At 42.7% G+C, this 20,087-nt stretch overlaps 1 protein-coding gene across 1 annotated transcript; it reads right to left on the bottom strand.

Annotated features, from left to right (window-relative positions):
* Positions 1 to 829: 829 nt before the first annotated feature.
* Positions 830 to 19,054, bottom strand: jupa (junction plakoglobin a). The gene is made up of 16 exons (XM_046405432.1): positions 18,902 to 19,054; positions 9,307 to 9,356; positions 8,715 to 8,882; positions 8,357 to 8,601; positions 7,693 to 7,931; positions 6,885 to 7,086; positions 6,349 to 6,493; positions 6,090 to 6,193; positions 5,662 to 6,000; positions 4,907 to 5,059; positions 4,663 to 4,782; positions 4,363 to 4,513; positions 3,424 to 3,545; positions 3,115 to 3,154; positions 2,233 to 2,374; positions 830 to 1,861 (listed from the first exon to the last, which is right to left on the bottom strand). The coding sequence occupies exons 2-15, from the start codon at positions 9,317 to 9,319 to the stop codon at positions 2,241 to 2,243; spliced, it is 2,175 nt and encodes a 724-aa protein (XP_046261388.1). The 5' UTR covers positions 9,320 to 9,356; positions 18,902 to 19,054; the 3' UTR covers positions 830 to 1,861; positions 2,233 to 2,240.
* Positions 19,055 to 20,087: the final 1,033 nt, after the last annotated feature.

Raw genomic sequence — 20,087 nt, 5'->3', positions numbered from 1 at the left:
CAAACTGAATAATGCTTAAAATGTTGTAGAGCATCACACACTTTCTATACTCACTTATACTATGATGACGGACGCCTCTAATAAAGGGATGAAGTTTGTAATCAAGCAATAATGTTAAAGCAAGATGCTATCAGATCTTCTCTGTCCTCCACTCACATTAACTGTAATACTGTATACTGTGTCTGCATGATCTGTTTTGACTGGCCATTGAAATGTTTAATTACAGTGTTCATATATTTTCTATAGATGGTTACAATGATGATGAAATTGAATAAAACTACAGTAGCTATGCAAAATTCTTCTTTTGTTGACTCGCTGCGTTATTGCATTGACTTCTTCATATTAACAGGATTTCCAGCCATTTTCAGAGCTTTACCATTTTATAATTTTTGCAAAATGTAATGAAAAGTTCTCATAAAAGTTTTGAAACTGCAGGCCCACATAATAACAATAATAATAATAATAATACACTTTCTCTAGTTAATCAGTTTTAGTAACTGACACTTAATCCATGTTTTTCTTCATCTTGCACTTTGGTGCAGTGATTCTCATTCAGTAGGTGACTGGGTGATGATATTAAAAACGAGACCCTCATCGCCTGCCTGTACTGGGCTTGTTTGCTGCAAAGAGGATGAAAGCTTTAGAGAATGGATCTGGTGAATGAGTAATTAATGCAGGATGGTGAGCAGACCAAAGCAGTTGAAGTAAAGTAGGTTCTTATTATGGGAATAGACCCTAAAGAACAAAAAACATCCATTTTCAGCAGCTTCCAAAATTATTGTAAGGAACTGGAAAGTAGGTGAATGATTTATTAAACACAGACGCAATATATGTTTAATATATCCTTTATTTTTATTAAACAAAATTTCAGTAAAAACTCTTATTAAGTAGAAAGAAAAAATTTCCTGTCAGTAGTTCGCTCCAGCTGTAGGGCTGTCCCCGACTACGTTTTCTCACATCTGCTGAGCGCATCTATAAAACTACCTAGTTGTTGTCCTGCAGGTAATTACAATCACATATGATTTTGTCTTTAAAATTCAGTTTCAATGGAAAGACATCTCTGTTAATATTCCGGTAATGACTGATAATAACTTAGAAAAGATGAGAAACTAACCCTAAAAACAAACATCTACACTCCGAAAACATGTCAGCTGATAACTACATAATAGTTGGGCGGCGGGGTGGGGGATTGGGGGGGGCAGCCCTACACTGCTCTCTCGAAAGTCTGTCACAAACCTCCACATCTCCTTGTTTGTTTACTCCTACTGAATTAGTGCCGCTGACTCTTTGTGTTGGGTCACAGCGGGGAGAAAGTTGACAGTATATAGTGTCAAAACTACAGCATAGACAGCAGTGTGTGTTACAAAGGCGTTAAGAAAAGAAACAGAGCGGTGAGCAGGTGCACCGTGCACGTTGAGCCACCTGTGGCAGTGTTTTCAACTATTATCCTCTTCTTTCTCTCTTTTTCTTTAAAAAAAAAAGGAAGCTACATGATTATCATCACAAAATAAAATCTCTTTGGCATAATACCCACCCGAAAGCATAAACACACACTCACATACGCACAGACTTAGATGTGCCCACACACACACACACACACACACGCACTTTAAAAAGGTTCTCTAACAGAAACCTACAAACGTTGTCACTGTCAGAATTATAGTCAGCAAAATTATGCTATAAAACAAAGTTGAGCCCTGTTAAGATTATGAGTCCTGTACTCAGTGATAATTGCATATGTTACATCAGGCTGAGAGCAGAGGGAATAATCTCTACTCATGACTATATTCTCTTCTTTGTCCCATTGCGTCCCATGTCAGCTCCTGCACTTCCTTCTTCCACTTGTCGCTCTCCTCGGGGTCTATAAGAGGAGGAAAAAAGTCATGATGAGAAAAAGAACTTCAGCTTGGTTCTGATGCAAGCACACAACAACATGTCTTTAGCCTTAAAGATGTCATTTGCTACTGTGACAATAAAAGCAATAAATCTCAATCAGAAAACATAATTTTTTTGGTTTTCCATGTTTTTCCTTGATTGTATGGAACTTTTTTTTGTTGACTCTTACACTTTTAATAAATAATACCTAGGGATGTTTTGTTTCTAATAACTAAACTATTCTTCTTATTTAGTCAGTGACATTTAATGTTAATGAGGAAAATGTTTACATTTTGGGTGATTTAAATTTTAACCAAGGTATTCTGATTGCCTGAGGTAATATTTGCATGGACTGACCTTTCAGGTCAGTACTCAGGGTATGGTTGTCTGTCATAGGCCATGCTGCCTGCGTAATCCTCTGGAATCATTGTTCCATCCATGCCATCCATGGGCATGTCACCTGCATAGCCTCCGTAGCCTTGGAAACCAACATCCAGCTCTGAAAGATATTACAACATTTATTTGTTTTTTTTCTTACTTTTACACACCAACAGACTGCATGCCATTTAACTGCCCTTGTACTTGGTTTATTTGCTGTGGCTGTCATGACAATGGCAGCAACAGTATAGAAAATTGTACAAGCTAGTGGAAAACGTTTTAGGCACATTTTTGGATCACAGCGATCATAGGAGAGAAACTAATCCTTTTTCCCCTTAGAGTCTCTCTCTTCTGAGAGGAGACAGAAAATACCAAGGCCATACAAGGAGAAAAGTCGAGAGAGGGAAAGGACCGGAAATACAGGAAAGATTCAAACACAGATAAGGAAACACCACAAAGCAGACTGATTGAGGCAAAACCATTTAGACATGGCAATAAGGAACAGGTAGTAATTTAACAAGAAAAAAGAGAATAAAAAACAAAACAAAACAAAAGGCTGGAGTGAGATAAATTAGAATCAGTCTCAGAGGAGGACAGAAAAGAGGCCTCATTCGTGACTGGTTTGAAGAGGATATGAAAGTAAGAAAAACGATCAGAAATCAATGAAAACTAGACCTTGTTTCACTGAACTAGAAAAACCATTTCTCTGGCTACCAAATGATGATGCTAAATGGAATCTGTAGGCTGCAGCAGGAGGGAACCTGTCAGCACATCGCAGCATTTTATCACCGTGGTCGCTCCCTGTGCGACCCGCTGCTGGGGAATGTGCTGTATGTGCACATTTCAGCCACACCTACTCACCATCTGCATAGGGTCCATCCATGGGGGCACTGTTGTGGGCCTGCAGAGAGGTCACGAGAGGCCAAAGATCAAATAAAGTCAACACTTTTATGTAGAAAGTTTATTAATAGCCCTTCAAGTATTACTAAAGATTGTGTAATACACCTTCTTGCTTCTCAGAATGTTCTTTATAACTGCTGTCAGTACAATATAAAGGTGTTGAGATGAGTAAGATGTAAACACAGAGAGCTGATGGCAATAAAAAATATGGCTATGAATCTTTAATGCTCAGTTGTCACGTCCCGGCAGTGGAGGGCGCCAAACACTCACCATCTCCCAGGCTGCAGGGTCGTGTTTAAAGAGAGAGTGTGTGAGCTCCACAGACACTCGCTTCTTGTAGTCTGAGTTCTTGTCCTCGGAGATGCGGAAGAGCACAGCTGCAGCATATGTGGCTGAGGGGGGACAGAATCGGGACACATTCAGCGGTGTACAATAAAGCCCCGCTCCTTTTGATAATAATGCGTCATAGTGAAACAGAAACAGATCAAGTCCACATCTTAGTTTGGATTGAGATTACAGTTTTTAAGATAATAGTTTAGTAATAATAGAAATGACTGCATGGGTATTTCACGAGTATTTTTTCTTTTAAAGAACTCCCTGAGGCATTATGGATATAGAGAATTAACAGCATCAGTTAAAAAGCTTGAACAGCAAAATGTGTGAAACACACACTAGCTGAAAGTATGTGTCTTATATTAATATGCTAAAAAGCCATTTTGAACATTTTCCCCTCATTATCTGAAATAGTGTGATGGGGAAAAACCACCTGGATGCAAACTGACTTTACTTAAAGGAGTAATTTGAGACATACACTTATTCACATCCTTGAGACTAAGACAAGAAGATCAATACCCCTCTCAGACGTGATACAACAGAATGATACATCAGTGAGATAAAATACGTAATGAAAGAAGAAATAAATTCCTTTGACTGTACTTAATGTATTATGTAGCTTAAACTCACTAACATTGCACCTTATTTCACAGATGTATTATATTCTTTAAATGTAGGCTGCAATCTCATTCTGAAATGCAGTGGAGTGAAAGTACACAGTCTCACAAACTGGACAAAGTCATGCAGAGTGGAGTACCTGGAAACTGGACTTACAGTAAGCACAGCACTTGAGTAAATTGACTTTGTTGCATTCCACCTATGACTAAATGTTACATTAGTGTAAGCTAATCGTAGTGCATTATCTGGGTGCCCTACCGATGCCCTCGTTGTTGGAGTGCAGCAGCTCCATCAGCGGAGCCGACGCTCCCTCGCTGTCAATGACCTCAGCTGACTGTTTGTCCAGAGCCAGCTCACACAGGACGCCTGCTGCCACACGCTTCACATTGTCCACTGGAGAGTAGAGAAGCTGGAAAGACAGAAAGTGCAAGAAAATGAGTAATAAAAATAATAATAATAAATAATAAAAAAAAATAAAAAATAAATAATAATAAAAACATGTTTAGAAAGATAATTATCAAGACGAGAACAAGCAAGAGCTTCAGGTTCCTCCGTTACCTGAACAAACAGAGGAATGGTCTGCAGGTTGGCGATCTCTGTTCTGCTGATGGGATCTCTGGCCAGGATGTGCAGAGCTCCTGTGCAGCCCTCCACAATCTCCTCCATCCTCACTCCATCCTGAAGAGCCAGATGAACAGAATAGATGTCACCCAAGGATACAGAAATTTGTAAATAATTCATATCTAATCATTTCCAAAACCCCTTAAAACACATGAAGTAAATCAGTGATCTTAAGTGTCACCTGGTACGTCTGCTGGGCGGATGAACCATGTTTCTGGGCATCCTGGTGGGATTTGAGCAGCAGGTTGACCAGACGTGGGATCACTCCAGCGTCCCTCAGAGGGGCCTGGTTCTCTGGGCACAGGGCCAGGTTGCGGACCAAGCCAACCACAGCCTTCACGCAGTGAGGAGAGGCAAAGATGCAGTTATCACGAGACTATTCACAGTTAGTGGTCAGCAAGGAAAGCAAGGCTGACTAACAACTTCAAGCTTCTCCATTGGAAACATGGTGAGATTTTCTTTTTGTCAAACAAACTGATCCTGCTGTCATGTGGATTTCATGCTCTTTCAGGCTGATGGAGATGCTGGCCTTCTGCTGGATCAGCCGTCCCCTCTGTCCATCTGTCGACATCACTGTAACCCCCCCACCCCCCCGTATTTTTTCTTTGGAACAAGCCCTCAATGTGTTCAAGGTCTGTAACTCATTTTCTCACAAAAACTACCTGTTTTCAGTTCACCTGCTGTGCTGTCTAAAGTCCTTTCCATCACTTTAATAGGGAAACACTGTTTTCTCCTATCTAGAATAACCTATAGGCTCAAATAAGCACCGCTAAGATTTTGGGCATATTGAATGACATTTGAACATTTAAAACTGCAGTTTCTCACTAGTGGAAAATTAATAAGCTGATTCTTACCTGATAATTTCACAAGCTTAAAATCTCAATGATTTCTATTTGAGCCAATAAAACTCTCCCTCCCTCCCTCCCTAATCTCTACCTTGACGACAGGCCAGTAGTAGGGTTGGTTGAGCAGCTTGACGATGGCGGGGATGCCGTAGTGTTTCCTCACAGCATTCTGCGCGACCTCAGCCTGTTGGTGGCGTGAAGTCAGGTGGCGCAGAGCGCAAATGGCAGGTTCGGTCACATCCTCCTTCTCACCAGCACGCAGTATGGCATGGATCAGTGCCTCCACACCGTTGCTCTGGGTGACCAGAGTTTTATTGTAGGCATTGTTGCATGTGAGGTTTGACAGGATGCCTGTGGCACAAGTGAGCATATTCAGGTCGTCTGAACTAAGGAGGCCCACCAGCACTTGCAGCAGGCTGTCCATACCCTCCTGGAAACAGGAAGAGAACAATTTCAGAAAGTGAATTATGAATTACTGAATTATGAGAAATAAAAACAAATGATTTTGTGGGCACAAACCTCCTTGGTGGCAGCATCAGACAGGTTTCTAAGCGTCCACAGACAGTTCTGCATCAGACGCTGGCTGGAGCCTGTGAGGTGCTTACCCAGAGCCTGCATCCCACCTGCAGGTAACAAACCAGTCAGATCACTCAGCTCTCAGCAACATCTCATAAACCATGCTGTCATGAAGCTATGTGGTTAACAAAACGTCATTAGCCTCAGTTCAGGTCATAAAAACTTGACACACCTCTAACTACCTGAAACATGAATTACATACCAGCCTCGACAATGGCGGGTTTGTTGCTGGGGCACACAGAGAGGACTTTGAGCACACGGCTTGTGGTCCACAGCAGCTTCTCATAGCTGTAGTTTCTCATGATGTGAACTAGTCCCTCAGGACCCCTGTTTGCAAGGATGATGAGCTGTGTGTATGTGTATGTGTGTGTGAGAGAGAGAGAGAGAGAGAGAGAGAGAGGCTGTGTGAATATACAAAGTGCCAATGAAGTGAAAATAACTTTTATCCTTCAAGGAACATAATGGTTTGCAAAGCACTCGTATAAAGGCCTGTCCGGGCAAATGAACACCAGTTAATCTTCTCTTGTTTTCGTACTCTGAACAAATAACCACACCCATAGCTCTCTGTGCCAGCACCTGAACAACTCTGTTCACATGCCACGCCCAAAACAAAACACATGCACGCACAAGTCTGACAGCTTGAGCAGTCTCAAATTACATTACTTGGATGGTATGAAGTGTACCAGACATTGTGTTATGTGTACTGACAATTACACACACACACACACACACACACACCTTGCTCTCCTGGTTGCCATAGGACAGCAGCTGCAGACAGTCCGTGGTAATGGCCAGGAACTTGGGGTTGCTCTTATTCAGCAGGGGAACCATCCTCTGCAGGCCATCAGCTAGACGTACGGCCATCTTTGCTCCTTCCTGGTGCAGCAGCAGGTTGTGAAGTGTAGTGATGGCATAGAAGAGCACAGACTCCATTGGAGAGCTGAGAGACAGAAATAGATGGGTTAAGAAAAAAAAGGCATGTCCATCTCTCCTTCATTAAAGGTAAATTTTACCACTGGCTGCGCTCTCTGTACACCTTCACTTAGTACACTTCAAGTGATATTTTAAGAGTTTTTTCTGTTGTTCTGTTGTAGGCAGGAAGACAAGGTTTTATAGAGATTTGCAGGGCAGATCATGTTGATCTTGTTGCTGCCCTGAAATATGGTCTTATATGGCTAAGGCTAGTGGAGAAATGAACATTTGTCCTTTTATATCCACTAAACATGTGCACACATTGGTGAGTCAAAAGCTCTTGCTTTCTTATTCAGCTGAGCTGCATAGTTGCTGCACTACAGAATGGCTCATAATGACTTCACATCATCTGTGTTTCTCTTGTTTAAAAAAGGATTCAATGAACAACCCCATGAAAAAGCAAAGTGGGCCTAGAAATGGAACTGACAGAAAACAAGGTCTTTTCTAAAACTACTTCAAGGTGAACATCCCCGTTTATTACTATACTATAAAGAAGAGCAGATTTTATAAACATATAACATAGCTGAATTACGTCTAAAATCAATGCTCTTCCTTTCTCTTGGTCCTGACGTACCTGAGCATGCGGACTAAAGCAGGAATGCCTCCTGACTTGAAGATGGAGAGCAGGCCCTCTCTCTGGTGGGACAGGTTGTGGAGAATGCTGGCTGTGGCCCGCGCCGTCTCCATGTCACTTGTGTTCTGCATTGCCCGCACCACTGCAGCCACCATCTGAGGGGACTGCATCAGCGCACGCCGTGACGCCTCCTTGCGAGTAAGCTGGTTGACAATCTGTGCTGCCTTGCTGACCACCACCTGATAAGTGATGAAACGGGAGAAAATGAGTTCATCAAGTTTGACAAGCTGGAAACAAGTAGCATTTTTTTTTCTTTATAACTGATTTTTATAAAAGCACTGATGAAAGAAATACAGTAATCTGCTTATTTGCTTTATTGCTAAGTGTTATATGAGAAAATCAACACAACCTTCATATAGTAAATATGAAGCTATAGTCAGCTGTTTCTTCTGTTTTCCAGTCTTGTCTTGTGCTAAGCTAAGCTAAACATCCACTGGCTATAAATGTTGAACTACTTATTTCATTTTCTGCCGCTGAGTTTCTGCACTACATTCATGTATACACATTGTATATACAGGACTTATTTTGCCAAAATACTGTACTACAAAATAATTTCAGACTGTGTGTGGGGTGTGTGGGGTATGTGTGTACAACTGTGCCTCACCTGATCTTCATCGTTGAGCAGTTTGGTGAGCTCTGGCACGGCACGTGTGGCCAGCTCAGCGTCGTCCTGGTAGTTAATCAGATGGATGATGGCCGTCTTGAGCATCTGGGAAGGCTCGGCAAGTCGCTGAACATTGGTCATTTGGGACGGGTCTGTTTGAGTCGACAAGATGGTGGTGCCTGCCTCCAGAGTCTCTGGGAACATTGCAGCACGCACCCGCTGGGCTCTTGTGGTGAACTCCATGTCTACCGAGAAGCGAAATGATGATGATGATGATGATATCACGGGCCACATGTAATAAAGGCATAGGCCAGAGTGCATGCGTATTGGATGATTTAGTGTTTGCTACTCGTCTTACCAGGCTCTTCCTTTGTGACAGTGGTCGTCACGGTGTACTGCTTGGAGGTGATGAACTCGCCTTCGTCATCTCTGACTGTGGTGGCTCCAGACTGGATGCCTGAGTCTGTGCTATACATTGTCTGCTGCCACTGCGCCACTTTCATCATGCCGCTGTCACGCTCACCCACTGTCACACGCAAAGACAGGAATCATGGGAAGTCAAAGGTAATGGACAAAAACTAATCTGATAAACATGGAGTCATGATATTTAGGGGTTGTCTCTTCAGTGAACCACTGTTTCACTTCTATGCCATAAAGGAATTATATTACAGAGGTAACCTTTAGTTGTATTAAGGAAGTTTCCTCAATATAAATACATGAAAATAATACTTGGAAGTAGGAAAGGTCATCACCAAAATGTTCAACAGTCTCCCTTAAAAGTAGTTACAGTAGAAGGAGCAGATAAAGACTAAAGTGTGAATAGAAATGGAGAGGTTAAATCTAAAAATCAACATAAAATCATTATGTCATTAAAATAGTAAGTAGAAAGGTATTAAGAGGAAATAACACATGGCAGTAAAACACACAAAAACAAGAGCTAAACCACTTACTCTGCATTGCCATCCTTGCCTCCTGCTATCAGAACAACGATGGAGCAAACCTGAAAAAACAAAACAAAACAGAGAGCTCAAGTCAGCATTAAGCTGAAAATTTCACCTCTTACAACAATAAAGCTAAACTTCACTACATGTCTGTCGCTTTTTATGAATTAATAAATACTCCAGTGAGGTCTCTGCTTCGTGTCAGTCAGTTTTTTCCCTGCTACTGGAGTGTGACAGCTCACAAGATCCCCCCCAGCCATGCACCCTGACCTGAAAATGACAACACAGAGCAGCAGAAGGGGCTCATGGGATAGTGAGAGCGAAGTGGGCTGAGCGACAGCTGTAAGCCAGGAATGTTAGCCACTCGGAGTGACCTGTCACCCCGGGCCTCCGCCCATACAGCCGTGGGAGCAGCCTGCTGCTGACGCATGGCAAACAGGAACCTGCTTGTCAGGTTCTCGATTCCACTGAGTGTGTGTTTGTGTGTATACAGACAGTGAGTATACTCCTCATCACGACTCTAAGGAAACGCCTGCATCTTCACTTAAACCTTTGTTTGTCTTATTGTATACTACTACATACCATCTATAGCGTAACTGGCCTCATTGAGGTTTCTGAAAAGCTGACATCCTGAGGCATCTCGTTTAGTTTGAACTCAAAAGTGCTCCAAACCGAGTAATCACCATTGTCTTGTTGACACAAATATGTCCTACACCTCCCGCAGGTGCTCCTTTTCCTTAGAAAAATTGTTCTTCCCTCTACATTTGTTCAGGTGTTCAATTGTCACATAGACGTCTCTGTATCTCATTGTAACATAATCTTTTTTCACTATGAACTACTGTTCTTAAATTTTCATTTACTTTACTAATACATGCATGCATCTCTGAGGGAAAATTACTTTAATGTTTGAATCTCTAACCTTAAAATGAAGTATAAACAAATAAACCATTCATCTTCTAGACTTCTCCGTTTTGAGGCTCCACAGAACCAAAATAATCTCTTAATGTCAGGACATGGATGTTTTCCATCTCCACGTTTCATCAGCCTGAATGCCCACCCCACAGAAATGTTCCCATCAAAGGAAAAAAAAAATTTGCATTCATAATTGCAGCCTGCCACTGCATGTGACATATGACCAATATGTAGGGGTGCACTGTGTGTGTGTGTGTGCTTGTGTGTGTGTGTGTGAAACATGTAAGAGTGCATTTGCTGATTTCTGCAGATGCACTGAAGGTACCAGGGTTCTCTACACACAACAAAGAAAATAACAGACAGAAAAAACAGAAAAACACACTGCCATCCCTTCCATGACAGCTGATTACAGCTGCAACATGATTGCTGCAATAAGCAACTACACTTATCTTCCATCTTTACTGCTAATAAAACAAGTCAGGGCTAAAAGCTACAAAGTCGAGCTGCTGAGCTGGCACAAATTGCACTATAAACCACTAGATTACAACCTTTACCTCTGCTCACATTCAACTTCATGGATCACATTCACACTGACACAAGTGAACAACTGTAATCAGAGTTGATCTATGGGTTTGGAGGAAAGGAATTTGTACAAAGATGAACGTTTTTGTCTCGCTGCCTTACTCTGCTGTGTGCATGATGCATTAATAACAGCGCCACTCCCTCATCTTCTTTGCCCTGCGGCTTTGCATGATGAGGTGTCGTGTTGTGTTTCCGTCCCTCAGACAAGCCAGCCCACTTTTTCTCCCCCAAGCATCATACTGCGCGTGCGTCATTTTAGTTTCTGCGTGTGTGTGTGTGTGTGTGTGGGGGGGGGGGGATTGTCACTAACCAACAAAAGTGTGTGCACACCAGCAAAATGTGCACATTGCATGTTTCTCATTAGTCTGTGTATATCCTAAGTTTCCCCCTGCAGCACTTTGATGGACCAGTAACTCACTTGCAAGTCCACAAGTGTTTTTGGGCCTGCACTGGTTACTTGCTGCCAACATGCTAGTGTTCAAAATACATGCACCTGATCCTGACATTCTTGTAAGGTCCCAACATGTCCCATTATGACGCTCTCACTTTCACAGGGAGGAGCAGCTCAGGCAGTTTTAGCTGTACTCAGTCTGGCACGAGATCCTGCGGGACCAGGCCCCTGAGGACTGTCTGTGCTTGCAGCTGCATGCTGCCTTACAGATAACGCACTGACTCATCACGGCACACCATACTTGTAATCAACCAAGTATTCCTACCTTTCCAAGTAAAGGTGTGGCTTCTTTTTAAACGCAAGCATGAAGGCTTGTTAGTCAAGATGGTAAGCGGCTTTCCACTGATCAACAGGGCAATGAGAATAAACATTTTATTGACTTTTAAGCAGAATTACAGTATGCACACCACGTCTACACAGAATTTTCCTGTTCTCTGTAAATCAGGGATGGTGTTCGTGTGGTCTTTGTTTTCCTGGGCGAGGCAGCGGGTTCAGCCAACTGTTGCAATGCTGCGACACGCCCCGCATATCGCCTGGGTAACCAGAGGCACTGTACTGTGGGTGTTTTATCTGCTGACCCATCTGATGTCTGAATCTTTGCTCACTTGTTTGCTGCCAAGTGTTGTTGTCTCTTGGGTTTTGTCATTATTTCTGTTCTTTTAAACTTCCCCGCAATGCCCATGACTGTAGTCCAAGCCAAAATAATCATTCAAAGATCTGATTTAAAATAACATACAGAGTTGAAGCAAAAATCTATAGATAAAAACAAAGTATTTCTTTTTGCATATTCTATCAAGTATCGAGTCTTATCTACTGATCCCTCCCCATTGTTAAATGCTGACTAAAAGCTGTTGGTTGTGTTGCACCCCTCTGACTGGACTTCACTCTCTTCCAGTTAATGAGTAATGCATGCTCACTAGACATGCAAGATAAAATGCAAGTCTCACTTTTAACTCATGAAAACATGTCACACCCGACACCTCCCACTATCTTGTTAAGCAACAGCCTCTGTGGTTGACTTTAAGGGGCTTCTTCCAAAAGAAAAAAAGAAAAAAAAAAAACCATTGCTAAGTAAAACCAGGAATGCGGGTCAGTGAAAAGCTGCCAGTGAATGGGTTGCAACAGAAAGGCAGAGACAGATACTGTTCAGCACCCAATGCTGAAGCGCGGGTGTGACATTCCACACTACGCAGTGTATTCAGTTTGCCTGGTGTCTATGCGTAAATCTTGTGCTGAAAAAAAGTGCACCTTTTTCACTCCTCTAACACTAAACTCTCCTAAATATCTCACTGACTCATTCACGTATTTCTCAAACTAACAGATACTGAGGACAATGCTACTGTGACAGTCGATGAGCAACTCTGCTCTCAGTCATGAGAACAGATTCACTATCCTGCCCCCTCCAATTTCAACAGTCATGTCAGACAGGGAGTGCCTACCCAGCAGTGAAAGCTTCTCAAGGGTGTGTCTGGGTAAGACTGAATACACCTGATGACTAGAGGAGCTAAACTGTAGAGTTGACATTTGCACACTTCTTCTCATTAATCCCCCCCCAAAAATTAAGATGTTATGCAGTTAGAAACTCAGTATAGGTATGAGAAACATTCTAGTAGGTCAGATCTTTGACTTTGCTGCCTTAAGCTCCTCTTTGTGTCACAGCAGGAATGAATCAGGTCAGAAAAGAGGCCCAGGGGGCTGGAGATGCACTCTGGTTGGTCATATTCCAGAGTGGCTCCTAACATACATTACAGAGTTTGCTGTGATTTGTTGTTTAGCCTCATGCCTGTTTGGCAGGCAGCGGTGTAAATAACATGTCACAGGACCCCGCTGGGCTTTTTACATGCCTGCTTGAGAAGATTAAGCTTGCGAAATTAGTTTTAAGCATAAAGACACAGCATAAAGAAATATGCTTATTTGGCTGGAGTAAGCAACCAGTTAGCTGAACGTATTATTCAGGCTAGAAACAGAAGGAAATGGCTAGATTGGCTATGTCAAAAAACAAACAAACAAACAAACAAAAAAAAAATCACCTGCCAGCACCTCTAAAGATCACTAATCAACATGCTGTATCTTGTTTACTTAAACTTTACAAAAACTTAAGGCTGAAAACAACAGAAAAAAGTGTTGCATAACCTCCTGTACAACTGCGACCTGCTGTTTTTACACTCAGCTCGGCTAATTGTCTCCTGGCCGTAGCTACATATTTACAATGTACAGACATGAAAGTTGTATCAGTCTTTGCGTTAACTCTCAGCAGTAACAGTGTAAAAACGTAAGCACATGTGGTTGTCCGTGATTTCTAACAGGCTTGCTAATGTCATGTTTAGGCTGACATGCAAATAAAGCAGATTATGTTATCACACATCTGAAAAGCTTCCTGCACCATCTGTACCGATCAACTATTTCACACACACACACACACGCTCACATATATCTCCCCTGACACGCAACACACACTTTTCTTACAATAAACTGTTTCTATAACACAACAGCCTGCACTCACACGGTCCAATCCTCCTGACACAGTAAATGGCCTGCACAGCCAGCTGAGCCTCCAAAGCAGACAAGCCTCAGAAGACGTTGAGTTCTCTGCATCTCTTCTCCACAGAGTCAGGGGTTCAGCTCTCCCAATGGGATATGGTTTAACACACCCCTAACTAACCTTGCTGGTCCCCAAACTGCACCCCCCCACCCCTTCAACAATAGCTGTTATGGCACTGTAATGGAGGCAGTGGGGGCTAACTGGATAGCTGTTTGTTAGGAATCAATAAGAGAGGATGTGAAGTGGTGCACAGCTAATGGATTTATTGTGGTGGGTGACAGGAAGTGGTGGTCAACATTGTCTGACTCACCAACACTGCTGGGGTGTCTGGTGCATGAGGGGAAGTTTATTAGGAGAAGCTGTATTTTAACAATTGTTCCAGCACACCATAGATGCAAAACTCTGGTGACACACTCCTGCTGGCTGTATCATGTCATGCAGAAAGTTCACAGCTCGACATTCACATTTTGTAAAAAAGCGCTCACTCTTGGCAAGACAGCATTTGTCAATTGGCTGTCACAGGCACTTGATAAAATCCAGACCATAGCAACAGTGCTGTGCCAAGAGCTCATAGAGAAAGAACAGACAATGAGATAGTGCTGGTGTGCACTTGAGCAACACACAAACTGAATTTGTTTAAACGTGGCAGATACAGCACAGCGTGCTCCCCTTCCCTGCCTGATGTGGAAACATTCCCAACGACACAGCCAAGCACAGTATGCCAACGAATAAAATAAGCAACAGAATGGATAATGGCCCCAGATCTGTCAGTTGATTCACTGCAGCTACTTTAATGTGGTGAATTAAGTCAGTGGATGCCCTACAGTGGCTGCCGAATAGTGGCTGTGTGTGGTTGTTTACTCCCCGTGGGACCTCACTGTGAATCAAAGGAAATGTGAGCTGTCTCGAAGGAGGTGCCCGAGTGCAGAGCAGGATCAGATTACACAAAGCTGATAAAGAAGGAGGAAAGGAGTAAAGAGGGGTGTACCCGTTGTGGTAATAAACCCGCATTTGCAAAGCAACAAAGTTCACAAAATGGCCCATTACATATCAGACAGTGTGTGAGCAATAGAAGATATTCAAAGACTGTCTTCCGTATCAGTCGGACAATACATCATAAAGATATGGAACTCAAATGGCTAGATTTCATTTGACTTTTTAAAAAATCCAGCATGTGAACGCTTGATGGCCAGTTATTACGCTTTTAGGGTGATGATTTCGTCTCTACAGGAAGTAGGATGTTCCCCTTTACATGCTGTTTGGTTGATGGTAGGAAGGAAGAGGATGAACTAAGTCTCTGATACAGCACAGAGAGCCTCTGTGTTACTTTGTTTAGAAAAGAGTGGCTGCATTGTCCCATTGACTGCTGTCACAGTGAAAAGGAAACCGGGTCTCAAGTGTCCCCACTGGATGCAACCAAAAAGAGAGAAACACATCAAGATGGCTGTGTGTGTTCACTGGCCAAGTTTGGTGGCCAACGTTGCATCCAAAGCCTGACAGGGAGTTATTTCTTCAACTGCCATGGCTACGCATCGGTGTGTGGCTGAGCACTGAGGCGATGTGACAGATGATTAATTTTTCAAGGAGATTAGAGGAGCAAGGCAGCGGGTGGGGGCTGCTTTGGAGAGTGGGGCAAAAGTCTAAAGGGGCCCAAAAGAATATGGCGCTGCTCTGGAACCAGCTCAAATTCACAGTTTGCTCTTGGTTACAACAAAAACAAAAGAAAAAAAAAGCCTGGAGAGTGAAAACTATCATTATTCTTTTTAAAAATGGGTGACTTATTCTGACAACAATTGTGTCATTTGTTTGTACTGTTGTGGTTAGATGATAATCTCCAAAAACGTCAACTTTTGAAGGAAAGTAGAAAAAGTTAGAAAAACAGCCTTTTGTCTAAATCACCCTTGCATTTTTTCAGTTTATCCAGTGTTTTTCTAAAGTATTCACAGGCCCCATGGTTGCACAACTTTCTTAAATTATGAAAGCATGAAATCCCCCAAAGGCAATGAGACACACAAAACAATAAGGAAAACCCTTAGATTTTTTATTAAATGATGCTTTGCAAAATTAACATCCTTGTCAGACTGTGAGGTTCTTCGTATTGTGCATCTAATAAGTCACCCCTTTCCTTGGTGACTGACTTTCAGTTTCAACCACACCCTTGCTGCCCTCACTTTCCCCAATTTCTCACAGAAGCGTAATTAAATGACAGGGAGGAGCAGAAAGAGAGACACCACAGGAATTATCGGAGTCATGCTGAGAAGAACAACTCAGCCAAATCATCCAACTGTGAAAACTTCATCTTTTGAGTCAGTGATGGGATTTGGTTCACTCCCTCCCTACTTGGATATGCTGTCAGTGATGAAAAAATGATCAGCGGTAATGTATTCATGAAGAAAACAGTAGAATTAAGTCATTTTCAGCACGCTGACGCACGAATGTTACGGACAGAGCTTTGATAAGAGTTGACTTGACCAACCTGGCAGACATCCATTTGGCTTTTAAGTGCAAGTGATGGGAAGAAACAGCCATTAGGCCTTTGACATTTTGAGTAAGGGACATTTTCTTGTCCTCGTTTGAGTTGAACAAGAGAACTGTTGAAGGTGAATAATTCATGTCTGTGACTGTCCTGGGTAGAGTTCAGCTGGGCAGTGCCAGCTTCACTTGTTCAGCTTTATGCCACTGTGCTCTGCTGGATGTTTTTGATCGTATTTTACACAAGCAGATGTTTGCAACAATCCTGCCAGTTATTTAATTACCATATTCACTGCAAACAAAAACACTCAAAAATTGGAAACCTCTCAGTTGCACCTGGTTTACGTAACTAAAGTGATCTATTTTAAAAGTTAATGAACCACTGAGATGTCAGTGGGTGTCTGAGAAGCTGCAGGGTTGAATAAATCTGCTTTAGTTTGATGATAGCACAGACTGAAAATTTCCTCCAAAGCCTCAGGAAATTAACCCCGTTGCGATGCTGATGACTTCAACCACAAAGACCTGTGTCGTAGCTGATAGGAAACTCTACCTTTCTGCGTCCCCCTCTCCATGGAAACAGTAAAACACAGGGGCAGAGTAATATGCGAACACAGAGCAGGTCACATGACGTGTGCACTAAGTGGCTGTAACCAAGTCCCCAAAAAGTACTCTGTAAGGCACGACTGAGCAGAGGTAAAACAGTGAATCCACAGAAAAGGGAATCCTTCAAGCTAAACAAAGAGGTCAGCATATATGCCATACTGTAATCCCCTTTGCAAAGTGTAGACCTATTTATAAACTGAAGGATCTCCTGGCCTCTTGCTCTGCTAATGTAGGACAGTATCACGGAATTAAGCAGGAGGGGGGAGATTATCACCGTGCCGACACAGCTGTAGCTACGAGATCTACAGTAAGTCACTGCACCCCCCCTTATCCTGCCGCTGTCCCACCACCCATCCGCCCTCTTCCCCCAGGGCAGACATGAACGGCTTTCCAATCAGGGTGCTGTCTGCTGCTGCACTACTTGATGACACAGGGCAAGCTCGGTGGAGGCCCGGCTGGCAGAAAATATTGGCACCCTGTCCTATTCAACCTGACACACATTCAGCAGCCCCAGCTGGACGCATTGCTCCAGAATTAAGTTGGACGCCACAAACTTGTTCAGTGCTGGTCTTGGCACTTTGTGGCGGTGTTATGTGCTGATCATTTGAACATGAGAACAATAGGTGATGTGATTTGGCGTTAAATGGTCCAAGAGACAGAGGTTCGGTTTTGACAAAGAGGCGTTTGACTTATAATGCCAGTGTGACCCTTGTCAAATTTGACTTGAACAGATATTAAATTTGGTTGTGGGGGAAACCACAAATGACATAATCGAGTAAGAAAAAACTTAAAGAAGATAAAGTAAAAGTAATTTAAAATGGATACAGATTTCGTGAACTCAAATTTAAAAAAAAGGTGAGCGCCTGCAGTCATTAAGCAGGACTGAGAAATGGCTGTCCTGTCAAATCTCGAGCATCTGTACACCAAGGTAATGACATCATGGAAGAGTCATTTGCAACTCCTGGAGACATCACTGCTGGCAGGAGCAGACGTGTGGGCGTGGATGGGAGTTATAGTAACAGCAACGCATTATAGAGATATGATTCATCATTCGCTGTCATACGTTACAGAAGAGTGGGAAGAACAAGAACTTACTGGCTCATGCACAATTAGCTCATTGCATTATTTCCTACTGTGTGAGCGCTAACACAAGTAATGATTATCTTCACTATGAGTTTATCAGCTTATCTTCTTCATCAGTCGTTGGTCTACAGGGTGTCAGAAAACTGTGTGGGTGACTTCTCCAAAGAGCTTGTTTTGTCCAACCGACAGTCCAAATTGCAAATAAGGCCAACCAATAATCATAGTGAACTATAAAACTGCAGGGAAATTTATATTTACTTGTTTAAAAATAGAAAATTTGATCTTAAATCCATTCATTTTCTGTAGATCTACTAATCAATTAACCGCCTCGACTGTATTTAAGTTCGTATTTTTGAGTTAGCTTTAACAATAAATGTTGCATGTCAAGCGTAATAACTGTGTGAAATGATCACTCTGAAACAAAGAAAGATATTGTCCTGACCACTTCCAAAAAAGTGACAATAGTGCAACAGTGTTTTTTTCTTCACCTGCCTGCCTCGCACGCGGACACACGCGCGCACACAGTTGGACCGACTCTCGCCACTGTGGATACTGGACTCTATTGACAAGTGACGTAAGGTTTAATGGTCGATACTGGGGACGGAAACATCGTCGGGATTACTCGCTGACACTTTTGGCAGTAAAAATGATTAATGAAACCTAAAAGAGTAAACTTTCAGGGGCGGGAGAGCGAGCTCGGGCTCGACGGCGCAACAGCAGGCAGCAGTCTGGTGGTCAGTTTAAGGCATGCGGAAATGAATTCCAAATACAAGGCTGTATTTGCACCCAGGTAAGTTAAAAAATAGAAAATGCAGCCAAACGTCATCCAACACAAACGTACACATTTGGGCGACAGAGAGGAGGACAGACTAAAACAATAAAAATCAAAACAAAACATGTCGCTCGGTTACAAAGACGGTAAGAGCGGCGTCGAAATGGTCGGACAAAGTGAGTCTTACCTGTCGAAACACACGAAAGCTTTTTAGTTTATTCCCGGACAGAGCCGTTTTCTTCGGGACGGGACACTTGTCTGTGGCTGTTTCTCCCCACTTCACTCTCTCCGGGACTGCTCCTGCTGCTGCTGCTGGCCGACAGTCTGAACAAAACTGAGTAAAAGAAGCGTCACCTCAGCGCAGACTCCGCCCTCCGCTCCCCGACCCCACCCTGCCACAGCTCCACACGCTGGGAGAGGCGTCCCACTTTGTTATATCGTGAGGACCTGTAGTCAATACAATAAACAGCAAGTTGATGTTTACTCCTTAAAAAAGTGCCCCAGGCAACTTTCTAATGTCATAGTAGTCTTTAAACTCACTATGGGAGCGAAACGTGAAAAGACCTTCCTGTAGGTTTATATGAGGATAGGCGTACTACTACAAGAATGAAAATCTCATGAAATTTTTACTCGAGATTAAGGAGAGCTGTTTGTTACACACCTATAAAACGTTTTATCAGCATGTACAGATGTATCGTGCACTCAGTAAGACCTTCTGTAACCTGTGGACACGTGACAGCCAAGTATATGAAGCCCAGTGCAGACAATGGAGAGGCAGAGGAAAATTAGACCCATGCAGCCATTAGCCTACGCGAGGTAATACAGTAGACTACAGTTCAAGTTTATACTACTATAATAACTTTGGAGCAGCCCGAGCATTATTACATTATAATTATATTTCCCAATTCAAAAGCACAATGTCGCGGTCTGCTCGCAACCACACGGTCTACCTGTGCGACGATTCGACCACACCTTGGCTAGAAAACGAAACTTGACGACATGAATGAGTCACAGCAGCCGGGATTACAGAGAGACATTATGTGTGTTTCAGTCATGTGTCTGACACAAATTTTCTTCCTCTTTCTTGTCCCACAATAGTGTTTGTGCAGAGGGAGAATGAGGACTAGACAGGCTTCCCTGACTCTGTACACTGCGTTACTATGCTGTATTGTGTGCAGCCATAGCAGCAAAACCCACGGAAGGTGAAACTCAATTGAGATTTTTGTCACGCGAAAATTAAACTGATACTTGACATTTTAAACTGTTGCATTACATGGTTCATAGACTGTGAAATCAGTCCAATCACATGAATAAACGTGACTAGTATTTTTGATATTGGTATTTGTCGATTAATAGTTTTTGACAAGAAAATG

The sequence above is a fragment of the Scatophagus argus genome, chromosome 2 (assembly GCF_020382885.2).
Source record: "Scatophagus argus isolate fScaArg1 chromosome 2, fScaArg1.pri, whole genome shotgun sequence".
NCBI lineage: Eukaryota > Metazoa > Chordata > Actinopteri > Scatophagidae > Scatophagus > Scatophagus argus.
This window is presented reverse-complemented; position numbering and strand designations above follow the sequence as displayed.

Bases quoted from the DNA above. Each gene is read 5' to 3' on its own strand.
- jupa (XM_046405432.1), bottom strand. The intron at 4,783-4,906 runs GTGACACTTAAG...CTGGCTCTTCAG, and splicing joins CCGCCCAGCAGACGTACCAG to GATGGAGTGAGGATGGAGGA. The intron at 2,375-3,114 runs GTGAGTAGGTGT...AATATCTTTCAG, and splicing joins GGATGGACCCTATGCAGATG to AGCTGGATGTTGGTTTCCAA.